Raw genomic sequence first — 19,183 nt, forward strand, 5'->3', positions numbered from 1 at the left:
GGTGGTGGCCATTTTGGAATGCTCTACTTGAAAGATGGTTTTGTGTACTGAACCAAAAATCTGCCTTTCTGGACCATCCTGGAATTGTCAGACCAGTAGCTTCCAAGGTGGGATGTGTGGAGGTATTCACAAGGCCATCCTTTGAGGTAAGGGAAGAAAATATCTGTGTATATTTATTTTTTATCTTAGAAAGAGAAAATTAGCTTTGTGCTAATGTTTAAAATATGGCTTGATATGAGATATCTGACTTGGCCTACATAGCATACCTACCATTTAGCAGGGGTGATATTAAAAACAAAAAATTCTGTGGCTGAAGCACTGACCAATCAGAATGAATGATGGTCACAAGCAGTCTGGTCCAGAATCAGCCCTGCACACTAGATACCTGAGGAAAACTGGGAATAACTAAATGTAAGTTGATGGTGGTTTGTTTTACTGCAGTTTATCTGTGTGTGGTTAAGTGGATTTAAGGCTTATCAAATGATTCTTATGAATAACCACAAATTGAAGATAATATAATAAAACAAGCACAAGTGAACAAGTGGAAAATGATAGAGCCTTTTCCTTAACCTCCCACTAATCTGTCCTTTCAAGATAAAGTTACCATTTTAACAATGAGTGAGAAAGTGACAACTTTTCTGAAGGAACTAATTTTATGGAGAGAGTGTTTTGAAAACTAATATTTTGGAGTGTTTTCACCATTAAACAATTGCCAAAAACCAGATATCTATAAAAATGTATTTTTACACACTTAATAGAGATATTCTAACCTATAAAATATTCCAACAAGGATCATTTCCATGGGTTTAATTTGTTAAAAATATAAAAATATAACACCTTCCTCTTAACATTTAACAACAACTGATTGACATCTGGGAAGATTATTATTGTCAGATGAGACTGAAAAATGAGTATAATTTAGTAAATCTTCCATTCAGATATCCTTTCAGTTGAAACCCCATATGGCCTTACTATCCTAATGAATAGAAATTCTTGTTATAACCACAAAAGGAAATAAGGTATTCAAGTGTAGGAGTGTAGAAATTAATTAAATTAAATTTTTTTTTTCTGCAAGATGAAATGACAATACTTAGAAAACAAGTGAATTGACCAAAAAAATACTAGAGGTTAAAAATGAACTTAGCAAAGTTGCTTTCCTAAATACAATTCGAAATAGACTGAGATTGATTGATATGGAATCATTGATATGATTCCATCACTATGACATTCTGGGAAAGGAGGGAGAACAGATCTATGGTTGTTTAGAAGCTGGGGTGGGGAGATTTACTATGCAAAGGGGCAGGAAGAAACTTTTTGGGTGAGAGTCTTGATTGCGGTGATGTATATACCTTGTTAGAATTCACAGAACTGTACACTTTATAAAGAAAGGTGAATTTTACTGAATGTAAATTCTATCTCAATACACCTGACTTTAGAAAGTAGACTGAGAAAAGGTGAATTCATTCCCAAAGGGGGCAAAAATCAGTATATACGTGGGTGTTCATACGAGCGTTATAAAATGAAAATCACAGTGGAGCAATAAAGGAAGGTCCTTGATAGTAAGAGCCTCTTCCTGGTTGGAAAGACCAAAGACAGCCAAGATGACTTTGGGCACACTAGGGCCGGAGCGCGAGGTGAGGACTCGTGGTCTGACTGCGCAGGTGGGTTCCTGCCCGGGGGCGGGGCCTCGGGAGCGCTGGGCTTCTGGAGCGCTGGGCCTAGAGAGCCGGCTGCTGAGGACCCAAGTCTTGCAGTCCGGAGGCCGAGGAGACAGTGAGTGTGGTCCCTTGCCTTCCCGTCCGCCCCCGGGGCAGGCCCTCTGCCCCTAACCCTGCTCCCCCCACCGCCCACCATCACCACCCCCTGCGCTTCCGCCTGCCGCCCGCCCCTAGACCACCCCTCAGTCCCGGGGCTCCCCTCCCCCATGCGGGCTCAGCGCCCTCGCCTTTAAGCTGCCTTTTCTCCCTCCCGGCAGTGGCCACCACCCGCGACGTTGAGATCCGGAAGGACGTGCAGGTGCCCGCAGTAGGGCCTATGGCTGCGGTGGAGCCTCAGCTGAGTGGGAACTGTAGGCCTTTGGAAGCCCGGCTTGGCCCGCCAGGATCCCTGGGGTGGGGCAGGGCCAAGTCCGGGCTTAGAGCTTTGTAGCGAGCAAGAGCAAAGGCTGGCCAGGTCTGGGGGGGTTGGAGGGGGGTTGGTGGGGCGTATGGGCGCCTCCACCCTGAGGACACCAGCTCCAACTCTTCTTTCCTTACCCCTCACCCCACCCTTGGCCCCTGGGTCAGACCTACTACGGGCAGGTGCTGAAGAAATCAGCAGACCTCCAGACCAATGCGTGTGTCACTGCAGCCAGGCCAGTCCCTAAGCACATCCGGGAAGCCCTGCAGAATGTAAATGAGGAAGTATCCTTGAGGTAAAGTGCCCTGTGCTGCCTCCATGAAGACCCCAGACAGCATCTTTCTCAAAATATAGTGATGCCAGGTCACTAGGGAATTAACCCGTCTCCTCCAATCCATGGGGCTTGCCTTATCTATTACAAAACTGGTAAAGCACAGCACTGATCGATCATCTTACTGCTCTGTTGAAGAACTTCCAGTGACCCACACACATTCCCCCTTTACTCACAGGATACATTCACACTCCTTGGACCTGACATTCAAGCCTGTCCAGGTTGGCCCTCCCTTCCTAACCAACCTTGGCTCCCTCTGATGCACTATACTACTCTAGCCAGACCTTTCCCTTCCTCCTGCCATCAACACTGCCAAGATGATTTCTGCCTGCCCGGCATGAAGTTGTCAATCTGGAATGCCTTCCCCCTGCTTGCTTTCTTCCTTTTTTAAAAAATAATTAATTTATTTATTTTTGACTGCATTGGGTCTTCATCCCTACGCGAGGGCTTTCTTTAGTTGTGGCCAGCGGGGGCTACTCTTCGTTGTGTGAGGGTTTCTCACTGCGGTGGCTTCTCTTGTTGCGGAGCATGGTCTCTAGCTGTGCGGGCTTCAGTAGTTGTGGCACGTGGGCTCAGTTGCTCCGCGGCATGTGGGATCTTCCCAGACCAGGGCTTGAACCCATGTCCCCTGCATTGGCAGGCGGATTCTGAACCACTGTGCCACTAGGGAAGCCCCCCCTTCCTTTCTACCTTCCAAATCCTACCTACCCAACACCTCACTGATGTCCCACCTACTTTGTGAAGCCTTCTTTAATCCTTGGGCACCACTTCCCCAAACCACTATAACACTTACTTCCTGTGCCACTCAGTTTGTAAATAAATCATGGAAAATGTTTTCTGTGTCTGTGTTTTATCTCCCTCGTTAAATACACTTAAGGGACAGAATTCTTGTCTTACCTTTCTTCTTCAATAACTAGCAAGTCCTGGACCTGCATAATATGCTCAGTTAATGCCTAACAAATATTTTAGTTGGTTTATTTGTCTTAGTACCTGGTACAGTGCCCATCAATTCAATGGTAAACAAAGCGGATAGAGTCCCAGCCTTCATGGAGCTTCCGGTGTAGTGAGGGAGACCAAACATCTAAAGAGAAATTGAATGAATGATGGAAGGCAGGAAAGGAGGGAGGGAAGGAGGAAGGATTTATAAGATTTAATGGTTCCACATCTTCTCGTCTCTAGAGGGAAAAAATGTGTATATATTTTCTATTTCCCAGATATTATGGCTGTGGTCTGGTCATCCCTGAGTGTCTGGAAAACTGCTGGATTTTGGACCTGGGGAGTGGAAGTGGCCGAGACTGCTATGCACTTAGTCAGCTGGTTGGTGAGAAGGGACATGTCACCGGAATAGACATGACAGAAGGTCAGGTGAGGCAATTATTTCAAGTACAAGGAGGAAAAAATTCTGAAAAGCATTCTTTTAGAGATAAAGTTGTTTCCTTGTGACTCTTCAAGGATAATTTAAGAAGGGTGCTAAATGCAGTGCTCGCTTGTACCACTACTGCTTCCTGACCTGGGAACCGAGAACTTTGACAATTAGGGGCTTCTCTGGGAGAACAGAGTCAAAGGTTTGATCTGATTTATGAATATCATGATGACTGAATGGAGTTTGATCTTTTCCTTCTTTCTACCATCTATCCTGAAAGATTTTCTTATTGAATGAAGAGTTTATTCAAATAAAACCCATGTATCAAACAGGGGGTTTATGCCCCATTGAGTTGTCCCACTCTGTAGTATATCCTGCATGCCCAGATGAACCTTGTTTACATACCTAAAACATTCTGGGGGCAGTATATTCCATTAGTAATAGGAAACTTTAGGAAAAAATTAGTGCATTCAAAAATGTTGATTATCGGGGGCCTCCCTGGTGGCGCAGTGGTTGGGAGTCCGCCTGCCGATGCAGGGGATACGGGTTCGTGCCCCGGTCTGGGAGGATCCCATATGCCGCGGAGCGGCTGGGCCCGTGATCCGTGGCCGCTGAGCCTGCGCATCCGGAGCCTGTGCTCCGCAACGGGAGAGGCCACAACAGTGAGAGGCCCGCATACCGCAAAAATAAATAAATAAATAAATAAATAAATGTTGATTATCAAATCTGTTTTTTTTCTTCCTTTAGGTAGAAGTGGCTAACAAGTACATTGAATATCACATGGAAAAATATGGCTTCCAGGCACCCAGTGTGACTTTTAGTCATGGCTATATAGAGAAGTTAGGAGAGGCTGGAATCAAGAATGAGAGTTACGATATTGTTATGTAGGTCTGTGTCCTTACTATTGTGAATATAGCCCATTTCCTATTGAACACACGAATGTCACCACTTTTTGCTGAGTGGATTCTTATTTGGGGGGTTAAACTAAACTTAGCATAACTTAATAAAGGGATGGAGCTGGCCTGGGGCACTTGTAGTCCACCAGCCACAGAACACACTAGCCTGAGAAAGAACGTATTTTATTATTATTATTATTTTTGGCTCCGTTGGGTCTTCGTTGCTGTGCACGGGCTTTCTATAGTTGTGTCGAGCAGAGGCTACTCTTCATTGTGGTGCACTGGCTTCTCACTGCGGTGGCTTCTCTTGTTGCAGAGCACGGGCTCTAGGGGCTCGGGCTTCAGTAGTTGTGGCATGTGGGCTCTAGAGCACAGGCTCAGTAGTTGTGGCGCACAGGCTTAGTTGCTCCATGGCATGTGGGATCTTCCCAGACCAGGGATCGAACCTGTGTCCCCTGCACTGGCAGGCGGATTCTTAACCACTGTACCACCAGGGAAGTCCTGAGAATGTATTTTAAACTTAACCGTGGTTTACGAATGAGCCCAAAAGACCAGCAAGACCAATGAGTCTGCTTATACAATATATTATCTTCAGTATTATTTTCATGGCAAATTATAGGATTCTGTGTTGCTGTTTTTCCTCTGAATTATCAAATCATGCCTTAATAAAGCTGCCTTTGAGGAACTTAGCCTATTTACATGTGGCATAAGAAATGCCTTGTGCAGTAGGCATCTGGTCCCAGGTCATTTTGTTGCATGATCAACATCAGGGCAGAAACAAATAAGAAGCATGCCTCAGAATTTTTTCTGCACACTCAAACTTGCTAACAGTTTATTGAGATTTCAAACACTCTGTCCATCTCCCTTATCTTGGGACAAAGTTGAGTGTGGGGAAGAGAGGAGGGAGGTGGGAAGAATAGTGTAGCTTTGAGAAAATGGTGGGAACCACCTTTAGGGACTAAAAGGATTTGAAGGTGTCTAAGTAGTCTGCAGATGTGCTTGACATTCTGTCTATTCTTTTTTAGATCCAATTGTGTCATTAACCTTGTACCTGATAAACAGCAAGTGCTGCAGGAGGTATATCGAGTGTTAAAGGTGAGGGGAAGAGGGAGACCAGTGGTCTTTGAACATCAGTGAGAGCACATGGGATATGTCCTGTTCTGTCCCCTTGAGCTGAGAGCTCAAACTCTCCATTTCTCCATTAAATTAGAAAGAGTGGCAAAATGTGGGAGTGACAGGAATACCCTAGATATGAATTTGTCTTCCTCTAGATTTCAAAAGGTGATAAATCTGAGAGTCATGATTGTGATTGAATATGTTAAAATTTGCTTTCTTGGCTGTTTTTTCTCCTGCTTGCTGCTGTACATAATCCTAGAATAGCATCTGCAGAGCTGCGGGGACCTTTGGACTGACTACTAAGGTTATTTTGTATATACTTTCCTAGCATGGACAGTGTTTCTCAGGGATCCTTATTTTGTATCCATCAGGGCTCCAGATCTTTGGGAAGTTAAGGAAGATGGATCTTTTCCGTTAACTACTCTCTTAAAGGAAAACTTGCAGGAGCTCCACACCCTCTATATGTATCATGAGATGTATCTCTTCATGACAGAAGATAGAAGATTATGAGATTCTTGGTTTATAGGGCTGTTTTAGAGATCAAATAAGAATATCTATGTAGAAATGATTTAACAATGTCTTAATGAGTAGGCCATTGTATAGACCAGCTCACTGTTTTCAGCAGGGTGTATGTGTAGAAGGTAGAGACATTACTATAGAATCTAGATGTCCATGCTCTTGAAATTAGCTGAATAAAATCTTAAAATTCCTGATCACTCATATGCCTGAGATTTTAAGGACAATGTTTTAAAAAGATAATGTGTTATTATAAAAATAAATAACAACATTACCAAAGTTATATAATTTTTAAGGGAGAAGAGTTTATGAATACTATATACTTCTGTTAGTTCTGTAACAACCTGGGGTTGCTTTTGCTTCAGATTGGTTAAGCTTGGAAAGTTATTTTATTACCTGTTGAGTGAGGCACTGAAAAAAATCTTGGCAGTTGGCTATGATTATAACTAGGGAGGCAGCTAGCAGTTATTTGTCCAAAAAGGGTCAGCTCAAGAACTTCTGTTGTTTTTTTAAAACTTGATTTTAGCCCCTCATTCCTTTCTTTGCTATCTGGGACTAATGTAATCTTTAACCTTGTTTGGATTAATTCTGCTGTTTCAGCACGGTGGGGAGCTATATTTCAGTGACGTCTATGCTAGCCTTGAATTGCCAGAAGAAGTCAGGACACACAAAGTTTTAAGGGGTAGGTTTTTGTGTTTTATTTTGTTTTGAGGCAGATACTCGTCCAAGTACAGAGTTCCATCCTGCTAATATCCAGGATGAGGCTGTGTGATGTGGGAACATGGGATTAGTTCAGGAGGCTTAGGTTCTGTTCCTCCTCTGACACAAATCTGGTATGACCTTGGACAATTTAATCTCTTTGAGTCGTGTGTTCCGTACTGTAAAATGTAGGTAATAATTCAATCTGCCTTATAGGGCTGTTATGAAGATTAAATGGGATAATGAATGTGAGAAATTCTTAAAAGCTCTAGTGTGGAAAAAAAAAAGAAAAAAAGCTCTAGTGTGGAAATGATGGCAACTGCTCCAGAGTTGATGCCTCCTTAATTCCCCGTGTTCTCATCATTATTGTGTTGTCGATTCCTTTACTGTCATTTTCATGGAGTCTCTGGACGTTGAGGAGATAAATGCTTGTGTTTGGTCAGTCTGGTTATGAAATCAAAAGTTCTTAACTTTTAAAATAAATTATGTTAACTTTTTTCTTATTATACAAGAAGAAATGGATATTGTTAAAAAGTTGGAAAATAGGGAATTCCCTGGTGGTCCAGTGGTTAGGACTCTGCAGGGGGCCCGGGTTCAATTTCTGGTCGGGGAACTAAGTTCCCGAAAGCCATGTGGCGCAGCCAAAAAAAAAAAAAAAGTTGGAAAATACAAAAAGAAAAAGTTACTACTAAGCACATAACCCAGTAATAACTTCTTTTAATAGCTTAGTATACACACTTTTAGGGTTTTTTTTTTCCTGTGGGTGTGTATAATAATATTGGGAGTATGCTGCATATAGAATTTAGTATTCTAATTTTATTTAGCATATTTCCTAAGCCTAAAACTTAAAAAAATTTTTTAAATGTTTGTATTATACAACTGTATTGTACAGCTGTACCATAATTTATTTGACCATTTCTCTACTGGTGATGATTTAGATTATTTCTAATTTGTTGATGTAATAAATTTAAAAACTGTAAAATGCCTTATGAACATTAATAGTAATTACTGTTCTAATAGCAGATCATTATGAGATTAATCTGGAACTAAGAGGCAGTTTTGGAATTTTTCTTGTATGTTTTTTTACATAACAGTGCTTTTCAGTATGTGACCTAATACATACATGAATATTATGATTGATAGAACCAATATATTAGTGACTGTCCTGAACAATGGTTCCCAGAGACCATTAGCTAGCATATCTGGTTTCAACCATAACTTTCTATACCTTGGGGGACACTCAGGTCCTTCTCCTATTTTTCTAGAACCTATGCCTTAAGTAATACCATAGCCTAATCAATTATACAGAAGAATAATTCCCTTAATACCTAGTTGTATTCGTTGATCTGTGATTTTTCTTTTTTTTAGGTGAGTGCCTGGGTGGTGCTTTGTACTGGAAGTACCTTGCTATCCTTGCCCAAAAAATTGGGTTCTGCCCTCCACGTTTGGTCACTGCCAATTTTATTACAGTTCAAAACAAGGAACTAGAAAACATGATCGGTAAGAAACAGCAGTAGGGGCTGTTATAACTGCACCCTGAATGGTTCAAATTTGATTATCAAGTGTCTCCTGAGTGAGTCTCATTGAAGGAGACTTTGTGTCATCTGGAAATCTCCATCTTGTCTCCTGTTTAATGGCAACCTCCCAAAGTTTGGCATTTAATAAAGCACTTTGAAGTTATTCAGTAAATAGAGTGATGTGCCCATAAAGATAATTGATGGCATGCAAAGAAGAAATTGTCTTTATAATATTAAGTCTTCATCTGCTGAGCAAACCAATAGCCGTTGGAGTGCTGGAGATGAACCATGAGTATATTCTGTTTTTAGGTGATGCCGTTTTGTTTCTGCAACATTTCTCCTTTTCAAACTCCCTAAGATGGGACCAACCAAAAGATGCCAAGTTATTTACAATGGAGGAATCACAGGACACGAGAAAGAACTAATATTTGATGCAAATTTCACATTTAAGGTAAATAAGATTTCCGTGACTTCCAGCATTCTTTCTATTCTTTCCTTTGCTCCAGGAACCTTTTCTTAACCTTGCATTGCTTCTCACTTTTCTGGTCTTGGTGTATGTGTGTTTGTCTATATATATACACACACATATACATATACGTATATACATTTTTGCTGAACCATTGAAAAGTAAGTTGCAGATATCATGACATTTTACCTTTAAATAGTTCAGCATGCATCTCCTAAGAATAAAATATTCTCCTACATAACCAAATACCATTGTGACATCTAAAAAACTTTTCTATGAGAAACGTCATTCAGACATCAGATTAATGGAATTATAGAGAAAGGATGGAAAAATAGGAGAGGACTGCATAACAGTATTTCAGTTGTTTAATTGTATTGTGGAATTAAGGATTGTTAGTGTTTAATGATGACATTGACATTTCTACTACTCTTTTTAGAGTAGGTTTTGTTTTCTCAAAACAGAGACATACAGGCTTTGGAGTTAGATACCTGGTTTCAAATTCTGGCTCTGTTATTTATTGATTACTCAGGTAAACTTGAATGTGCCACCAAAATTGTTAGAGATGCAAGTTGCTCCACTGTAAAAGTAGGGATAATAATACCTACATGGCAGAATTTCTATAAAGATTAGCAATAATATAGCAAAACATTGGTACTGGGAACTCAGTAAATAGAAGATACGGTCATTATTTGCTCCAAAGGTGGAAGAACTTTACTGTTTCCTTCATCTGATTTTTTTGTCTAGATAGCATTTTCAAATTTCTAAAATACGCCCTGGTGCAGCAGAGCCATTAATGCTTTTTCACTGATACACTGCCACTTGCCTGCTTCATTAGATTCACAGGATCAGAGTGGGAAGGGCCTTTGAAATCATTACTCTGGTCTACTGGCTTTCAAAACAACATTTCTAATAGCAGAATTATTTTTTATTGAGATATAATTGACATATAACATTATATTAGTTTCAGGTATACAACATAATGATTTAATACTTGTATGTATTGCAAAATGATCACCACAGTAAGTATAGTTAATGTCCATTACCATACATATTTACAAATTGTTTTTTCTTGTGATGAGAACTTTTAAGATTTACTTTCTCAGCAACTTTCAAATATATAATACACTATTATTAACTAAAGTCACTATGCTGTACATTGTATCCTCATGAGTTATTTATTTTATAACTGAGAGTTTGTATCTTTTGATCCACTTTAGCCATTTTGCCCACTCTCTAACCCCCCCCGAATTATCTTTTTCAGCAAAATTTTATTTAAAAGATCAATACTTACTATGTGTCCATCATTGCTTTATATAACCCCAGTATCTGAAGGGATACAAGCAGAGTTTATCTGATAGGAGCAGGGATTGGACAGCTCAGAATCTCCTGTGTTCGCTCCTGGTTCCCAAGGCGTAGACCCTTTACACACCTCCCAGGCACCCTGGGACTCAAGGAAATACACTTTAAAAGCCACTAGTCCAAAGCCCTCATTTTAGCAATGACTAAGGTGAAACTCAGAGAGCAGTGGTTTTCTACATTTGCCTCTGAGCAGAGACTAGACACTGAAGCCACGAGTGCCCTTTTTTTTGCACTGTCACCAAAGGAAAACTGATGACGACACTGGTCAATTCCATGTGGAAATAAGCATGAAGCTAGCAGCAGGGTCTGAACATGAGAAAATACTTATGTCAAAAGGTATAGTCTCTTTATCTTGAGATATTGCTCGTTAGTAGAACTTCAGGGTGTTTTTCTTCTATTGAGACAAAAGTGGCATCTCTAAGAATGTGTTTTTCATGCTACCCTTCAGAAAGATGAAACTGTTGAAGTGGACGAAGAAACAGCAGCTATCCTGAAGAATTCACGATTTGCCCAAGATTTTCTGATCAGGCCAATTGGAGAGAAGTTGCCGACATGTGGAGGCTATACTGCTTTTGAAGCAAAGGTTTGCTCGGCTTTCAATTCCCTAACCTCAAACAGAGAACTATTTAAAAAATCGTTATGGTCACCACAGACTGCTAAAGCAAGAAACAAAGCATTGTTCTTTTAGTTGGCCACCATAACTTATTTCTAGCATTTTTGTACCTATAAAATGATTTACCTTCATAACTTCATTTTCCTGGGCTTCCCTGGTGGCACAGTGGTTAAGAATCCGCCTTCCAATGCAGGGGACATGGGTTCGAGCCCTGGTCCGGGGAGATCCCACATGCCGTGGAAGAGCTAAGCCTGTGCACCACAACTACTGAGCCTGTGCTCTAGAGCCCGCAAGCTACAACTACTGAAGCCCGTGCGCCTAGAGCCCGTGCTCCGCAGCAAGAGAAGCCACCGCAATGAGAAGCCTGAGCACCGCAATGAAGAGTAGCCCCTGCTCACTTTTTTTCTTTTAATAAATTAAAAGAAAAAAGAAGCTTAAAAAAAGAGAGAAAGAAACCATAAAGGAAATGACTACATAAAAATTGAAAACATCTATTCAGGAAAAAAAAGCAACTAAAAAGATAAATGAGAGAAAATATTTGCAAAATATAATGGACAATCTCTTATAGAGCAATTAAAAAATGAATATCACTCTAATAGAAAATGGTTAAAGGAATTATTATAGGAAGTTCACAATGATCTATGTGAACATTATAAATTTATATTTTCTTTTAGTACTTTTTAAAAATGAGATAAAATTCATGTAACATAAAATTCATTATTTTAACCATTTTAACGTGTACAATTTAGCAGCTTTTAGTATATTTATAAGGTTGTGCAACTATTACCACTGTCTAGTGCCAGAAAACTTTCATCACCTGCAAAAGAAATCCCATGCCCATTAAGCCCTAATTCCCCAATCTCCCCCTCTCCCACCCCTGGCAATAACTAATCTGCTTTCTGTCTCTGGATTTGCTTATTCTGGACATTTCATGTAAGTGGAGTCATACACTGTGTGGCCTTTTTTGTCTGGCTTCTTTTACTTTGTTTTCAAGGTTTAGCCATATAGCAGTATTTCATTCCTTTTTATGGCTGAACAGTAGTCCCTTGTATTAGGGACTAAAAATGAGGATACACCTCATTTTTTTTTTATCCATTCATTAGTTGATAGACATTCAGGTTGTTTCCACTTTTTGGCTATTGTGAGTAGTGTTGCTGTGAACATGCCTGTGTATGTGCTTCATGTACTTGTTTGAGTAGTTATTTTCAATTCTTTTGGGTCTATATCTAGGAGTGGAATTGTTGGGTCATATGGTAATTCTCCATTTAACTTTTTGGAAAGCCACCAAACTGTGTTCTACAGTGGCTGCACCATTTTACATTCCTACCAGCAGTGTACAAGGGTTCCAGTTTCTCTACATCCTTGCCAACACTTGTTATTTTCTGTTCTGTTTTGATTGTAGCCATCTTAGTGTGAAGTGGTACCTCATTGTGGTTTTTTTTTTTTTTTTTTTTTCGGTACGCGGGCCTCTCACTGTTGTGGCCTCTCCCGTTGCGGAGCACAGGCTCCGGACGCGCAGGCTCAGCGGCCATGGCTCACGGGCCTAGCCGCTCTGCGGCATGTGGGATCTTCCCGGACCGGGGCACGAACCCGCGTCCCCTGCATCGGCAGGCGGACTCTCAACCACTGCGCCACCAGGGAAGCCCCTCACTGTGGTTTTGATTTGCATTTCCCTAATGGCTAATGATGTTAAGCATCTTCTCATGTGCTTGTTGGCTGTATAATTTCTTGACCACTTGTATATTTTCTCTGGAGAAATGTCTTGTCCTTTGCCTGTTTTTAAATTGGGTAATTTGTCTTTTTGTTGCAGAGTTGTAAGAGTTCTTTATATATTCTGTATACTAGACCCTTATCACGTACATGATTTGCAAAAACGTCTCGCATTCTGTATGTTATCTTTTTATTCTCTTGATAGTGTCTTTTGATACATAAAAGGTTTTAATTTAGATGAAGTCCAGTTAGTTTTTCTTTGCTTGTGCTTTGGGTATCATCGCTAAGAATCTATTACTTAATCCAACGTCATTGAAGATTCTTCTAGTACTTCCATGGTTTGTTTTTCACATTTAAATTTTTACTCCATCTGGAATTTATTTTTTTAAAATGCTAAATTCCTCTTTTCCTTTCCTTTTTTAAAATTAATTAATTTATTTACTTTTTATTTTTGGCTGTCTCAGGTCTTAGATGCGGCACACGGGATATTCCTTGCAGCACCTGGGCTCTTCGTTATGGCGTGCTGGCTCCTCTCTAGTTGTGGCGTTTGGGTTTTTTCTCTCTAGTTGTGACGTGTGGGTTTTCTCTCTCTAGTTGTGGCGCACAGGCTCCAGAGCATGTGGGCTCTGTAGTTTGCAGCACACGGGCTCTCTAGTTGAGGTACGTGGGCTTAGTTGCCCCACGGCATGTGGGGTCTTAGTTCCCTGACCAGGGATCTAACCTGTATCCCCTGCGTTGGAAGGTGGATTCTTTACCACTGGACCACCAGGGAAGTCCTTTGAATTTATTTTAACATAAATATTCAGGTAGAGTGTCGCTATTTTTCTGAATATTAACTAGTCAGATTTTCCTATTAATTCATTTCTCTGCTGTTTTGGAATGCTAATTTCTATCATATCTAATTTCTTAAATGTATATTTGAGCCAGTATTCCAGCATATTTGAAAATGAATATTTTCTAAAATGTCTTAGATTCATATTTAGAATTATTCTAGTAACTGAAATACTGGTGTAGCATTTTTTAAAGCATTTTATCACAATTTATCTCAGGTCATCTCTCACAACTTCCCTGTGAGGAAGGCAGATAGGTAGTTTTAACAGATATTAGCATCTCTCTTCCTCTTATTTACTTTTACCTTTTCCCCATTCATGCTAGCATAATTATTTTATTAGTCCATTCATTCTTTTATAGTATTTTATTATTTAGAACAGGCTTAGTGATGGATTTCAAGTCTCTTTTGTCTGATAGAACTTCCTTTTTAAAAAAAATTTTTTTTAAATTTATTTTATTTATTTATTTTTGGTTCTGTTGGGTCTTCGTTGCTGCACCCGTGCTTTCTCTAGTTGCGGTGAGTGGGGGATACTCTTCGTTGCGGTGCTCAGGCTTCTCATTGCAGTGGATTCTCTTGTTGCAGAGTATGGGCTCTAGGCACGCGGGCTTCAGTAGTTGTGGCTCGCCGGCTCTAGAGCGCAGGCTCAGTAGTTGTGGCACACGGGCGTAGTTGCTCCGTGACATGTGGGATCTTCCTGGACCAGGGCTTGAATCCGTGTCCCCTGCATTGGCAAGTGGATTCTTAACCACTGCACCACCAGGGAAGCCCCTCTGATAGAACTTCTAACATTCACCAAAGTCATTACAGTGATGCACCTCAAGGCACTGGATGTTGGAAGCTCAGGGAAATAAGCTACTGATCTTGCTGGGGCAGGGTGGTGGCACAGCATGGGGTTTAAGTACACAGGTCTTGGAGTCAGATAGACTAGGTTCAAATCTTGGCTCTGCCACTTGTGTGTGATCTTGGATACCTTACCTAACCTCCCTAAACCCTCAATTTCCTCATGTGTAATGGGGAGGTAATAATCCCTTTTTTCCTCAGGTTGTGAGAATCAAATGGAATGATACATGTAAATGTTGGCCAATGCCTGGCAAATAATACATACTCAAGAAATAGAGGTGGTTATGGTTATGGACTTGTATTTGTTAATATTCTTGGTCCCTTGGAACCGTGTTCTACGTATTTGAGTTCTGATCATCTTTGCAGGATTCTTTTATCATTCTCTCATAAACCCTTTCTCCTGAGCTCAGAATTTCTGTAATCTTTTCTCCATGAATTTTACTTTCTGTTGTTTATATTTCATAGAAATTTTGGATACGTGGGGCACATATTGATACACAAGTAACTCTTGTGCCTTTTCCTCCCCCGCATTTTGTTACCTCACAAGCAGTCTTTTTTTTTTTTTTTTTTTTTTTGGCCACACTGGGCGGCTTGTGGGATCTTAAGTTCCCCAACCAGGGACTGAAGCCGGGGCCCTGGCAGTGAAAGTGCCGAGTCCTAACCAGTGGACTTCCAGGGAATTCCCAAGTAGTCTTTTTTTTTTTTTAACATCTTTATTGGAGTATAATTGCTTTACAATGGTGTGTTAGTTTCTGCTGTATAACAAAGTGAATCAGCTATACATATACATATATCCCCATATCTCCTCCCTCTTGTGTCTCCCTCCCACCCTCCCTATCCCACCCCTCTAGGTGGTCACAAAGCACCGAGCTGATCTCCCTGTGCTATGTGGCTACTTCCCACTAGCTATCTATTTTACGTTTGGTAGTGTATATATGTCCATGCCACTCTCTCACTCTAAGAGTAAAGCTTATTGGGAATTCCCTAGTGGCCTAGTGGTTAGGATTCCAGGCTTTCACTGCTGTGACCCAGGTTCAATCACTGGTTGGGGAACTGAGATCCTGCAAGCCAGATCACTCTCCAAAATGGTAAATTTGTAGTTGAGGAATTGGAGACAAGAATCCTGGGGCCAAAAAAGCCTGGTATGTTCTTGTTTGGCCACTATTACCAGCATGAATCAAGTCCAAGCTAAGTGTAGAAGCCACCTCTAGAGGTAAAGAGCGATTTTCTTTCTTTGCTTTATTCAGTTCTTGAGCACTCTGCTATTGTCAACCCTTCTGTGTTTCTAAGGAGGTAACTTTTGGGGGGAAAGTAGAAAAAACAAGAATTCTGACTTTTCAGGCCATTACATTTCATGAATGTGTTATTGGTCTTTTGAAATTCTTGGTATTTCACTGATAACAAAATCTTGCTGGTCAGAATCAATGTTTATCTTGAAATATTTTCATCATTCTAATTCTCCTGTACCTGGTTTCCTGAATCCTGGCTCTAAAAGCTGTCAGAAAATTAGTTACAAGTAAAGGAAGTCTTTTCCCCAGCCAAAGCACTTCCACTGCACTCTGGCTGGGAAACTGTAGTTAAGTGAGTTTGCTTCTGCAGGAGATGATTTTCTACTAGCATAGCTCTCCTAGCTAGCAGCACCTCACGTGCAGGAGCGTTCCTGACCTCAGGCTGGAATGCAACATTCTACATGTTTGAACTGGTTTATCATAACAATCTCCCATCTGTCCTAGCGTATTTCTTACAGCCTATGGTTGTGCCATTGTCTTGCCATCAGCTCCACGTTTCTGAAATGGGAATAATTGACACTGAAGGAAGATTTAAAGAATGAAACAACTGTGTGTCCTAGAAATATAACCTTGTGCTCTCGGGGGAGGACATTCTTATCTTTTTTATGGAGGACCTTAATGATAGATTCCTGAGTACCGTAAGCAGGCGGCATGTAGGGAATGGCTTGTATTTTTGTTTTCCTATCAGTTACTGCAATAGAGGAATGAAAGTACTGCCTGTTACTGAGGGTTGACTCGATAATGACTGTTTCTGAGAAAGCTTTTCTTTTCTCTTCTTCTCTTCCTCCTCCTTTTTTAATTCTGAGAAGAAAAATGTATTTTGCTATTTAAAAGAATTATGTTATTAAAACACTGCAGCATCTGAAATGATGCAGATAGGAGGTGTGCTCTGTACTGTCTTGCTCCAGTTAACAGTCGTGGTGGTAATCACATGACAACAGTAGTAATAGTATAGAGGACCTAGCCTTTACCGAACAGTTGATATGTGAAGGCACCACGTCATTTACTCTTCACGATACCCCTTATCTTCATTTTACAGACGAAGAAACAGGCTCAGAGAGATTAATTTGCTAATCCAAGGTCACACAGCTAGAAAGCAGTGACTCTGAACCCACGTCTGATTCTAGAACTGACATTCTTAACCAGTATGCTGCACTACCTCTCCGTAGCTATACTGTTCATAGAAGCACACGATGTTGGTGCTGGAAAGGACTGCTTGTCAAGGTGTCCCACCTTTTATTTATTTCAAGTCTTGAGAGCTTTTTGGGCTGAAAGCATGCATTTGGAAGTGATATATCACTTGTACACCCTTCTATTTGCAGTGACCACCAATAAATAATAAGAGTGTAAATTCATGTTTAATGAATTCACTTTCATTATTTAAGGTGGCTTGTTCATACCCTTGAATTCCAACCTTTTTGCCTGTTTTTTCTCTGACCCCGTTGGCACTGCTGGTGGAGGTATCTCATTTGAAGATGAAAGGAGGAAAAATAAAGATTGCCGTCTTATCTTTTGAAAATTCCACTTACTCTGCCCTGAAATCTTGCTGGTTGTGGTTGGCAATCTCAACATCTGAACATCAGCAACTGCTAATGAGGGTCCTGGTATCTGGGACTTACCTCCTTCTCTTGCACACGTTTCTAGAGATTAGAGTAAGGGAAAGGAAGAAGTTTCAGCATTTCAGTAGCTCAGTTCCAAAAAGGTAAAAGGCACAAACAAATGGGAATCCCATAAAACGAAACAAAGCAGAATCAACTCTCTTGGCCCCAAAGGGAACACCTTTCCAAAGCTGTAAATGAAGTTTACCTTGAAAGTAGTGATAACTTGATTAGAAACGTCAGGAAAAGACAGCTACTTTTATAAGTTAGTGACTGATGCTACTCCCAGGACCTCACAGAATTGTAAAATTTTTTTTTTTTTTTTTTTTTTTTTGCGGTACGCGGGCCTCTCACTGTTGTGGCCTCTCCCGCTGCGGAGCACAGGCTCCAGACGCGCAGGCTCAGCAGCGCAGCTGCTCTGCGGCATGTGGGATCTTCCCGGACTGGGGCACGAACCCGTGTCCCCTGCGTCGGCAGGCGGACTCTTAACCTCTGCACCACCAGGGAAGCCCAGAATTGTAAAATTTTATCCTCCTTCTAGGTAAATCAACCTAAGTCCAACTGAAATGTTAGTGTTTGGGTCTTTTGAAACACCTTTAACTTGTCCTTTCATTTTGGTTTGTCTTTTGACAGGATATAATCACAGATCCATTCAAGCTTGCAGAAGGGTCTGACAATGCAAAGTCAGGAAGTCCCCCTGAAGCTGCCAGCGGCTGTTGAGGCACAGAGAAGTGCTGCTAAAACAACAGCTGACCAGAAGACAGTGGGCAGGAGGTGAAAGAATGAGTTACACATGTCTTAACCTGCTCTTCCCCACAGCCCATACCACAAGAAAGAATAAAAGGCAAAACTCCACCGTATTTTAGATAAAAATTAGTGAGTTATTTTGACAAAGTATTGATTAAAGGTTCACAGCAAAATCATCTAAAGACTAGTTAAGCAGTTTTTCTCTTAACTGAGTCTGGTGCCACCTAGTGGCCAGAAATGGAACTGAGAAGCAGTCTGAAAGCCTGGCTGATGGGCAAGAAAGGCTTCAGAAATAACAGTTGGCCAAGGGCCTCAGGGAAAACATCTTCCTTCTGACCTGCATAGCACCTTTTGGACTTTTCACCATGTTTGCTCATTAAACAGAGCTCCTACTGAACTCATGCTAATCATGCCAAAATATTGCCAAATCAAATTTGGTAGGAGTGCTCTTGAGGTAATTGGTCTTTTAAATCAAAGTTGTTTTTTTTTCTTCTTTTTAATGTGCAGTTGAATGAAGAAAACAGGTAATCATTTTTTGACCTCAGTTTACCCTAATGTGTGATAAAATAATGACCATCTGCAGTAAATCTTAACCGGATCAAGAAAAGAGTTTGATTTTTTTTTTTTTTTTTTGCGGTGTGCGGGCCTCTCACCGTTGTGGCCTCTCCCGCCACGGAGCACAGGCTCCGGACGCGCAGGCTCAGTGGCCATGGCTCATGGACCTAGCCGCTCCGTGGCATGTGGGATCTTCCCGGACCGGGGCACGAACCCGTGTCCCCTGCATCGGCAGGCGGACTCTCAACCACTGCGCCACCAGGGAAGCCCAAGTTTGATAATTTTTAAAAGATAAGCTAGGAGATGTAAAAATGGTGGGTTTTCTTTTCCTTTATAAGGTGCCCTGGTTAAACTTTTAGGAAAATATTAAATTTAGTTCTAGTTTCCGTAGTTAAAGAAGATTGAGGAATATTTCAAGGATGGTTATATCATTAGAAATTAAGAGCATTAAGGGAAGGTTCAAGAGTGAGTAAATAAATTGAAGACCAGTTGTACCTGAAGACTTTGTCAGGGGCACAGAAAGTGTAAGTCATATATACGCCATGGTCCTTGTCATCAGGAGCTGATAGTTCAGTTTTTAAATAACAGCCTTTAAGCAATGAAGAATTTTAATAAGAA

The 19,183-nt window shown here is 40.9% G+C and overlaps 1 protein-coding gene across 1 annotated transcript; it reads left to right on the forward strand.

The window, feature by feature from the left end:
- Window positions 1–1,601: 1,601 nt before the first annotated feature.
- On the forward strand, window positions 1,602–18,103 carry AS3MT (arsenite methyltransferase; the record flags this gene model as incomplete). Its single annotated transcript, XM_082643662.1, is given in 13 exon segments — window positions 1,602–1,773; window positions 1,976–2,016; window positions 2,286–2,413; window positions 3,664–3,814; window positions 4,560–4,696; window positions 5,734–5,803; window positions 6,941–7,022; window positions 8,408–8,539; window positions 8,866–8,868; window positions 8,871–9,007; window positions 10,830–10,964; window positions 17,897–17,980; window positions 17,984–18,103. Coding segments are annotated over 13 exon segments (1,293 nt in total). The 3' UTR covers window positions 18,005–18,103.
- Between the last annotated feature and the right edge of the window lie 1,080 nt (window positions 18,104–19,183).

Source organism: Mesoplodon mirus (genome assembly GCF_964341445.2).
Source record: "Mesoplodon mirus genome assembly, chromosome: 2".
NCBI classification, from domain to species: Eukaryota; Metazoa; Chordata; class Mammalia; order Artiodactyla; family Ziphiidae; genus Mesoplodon; species Mesoplodon mirus.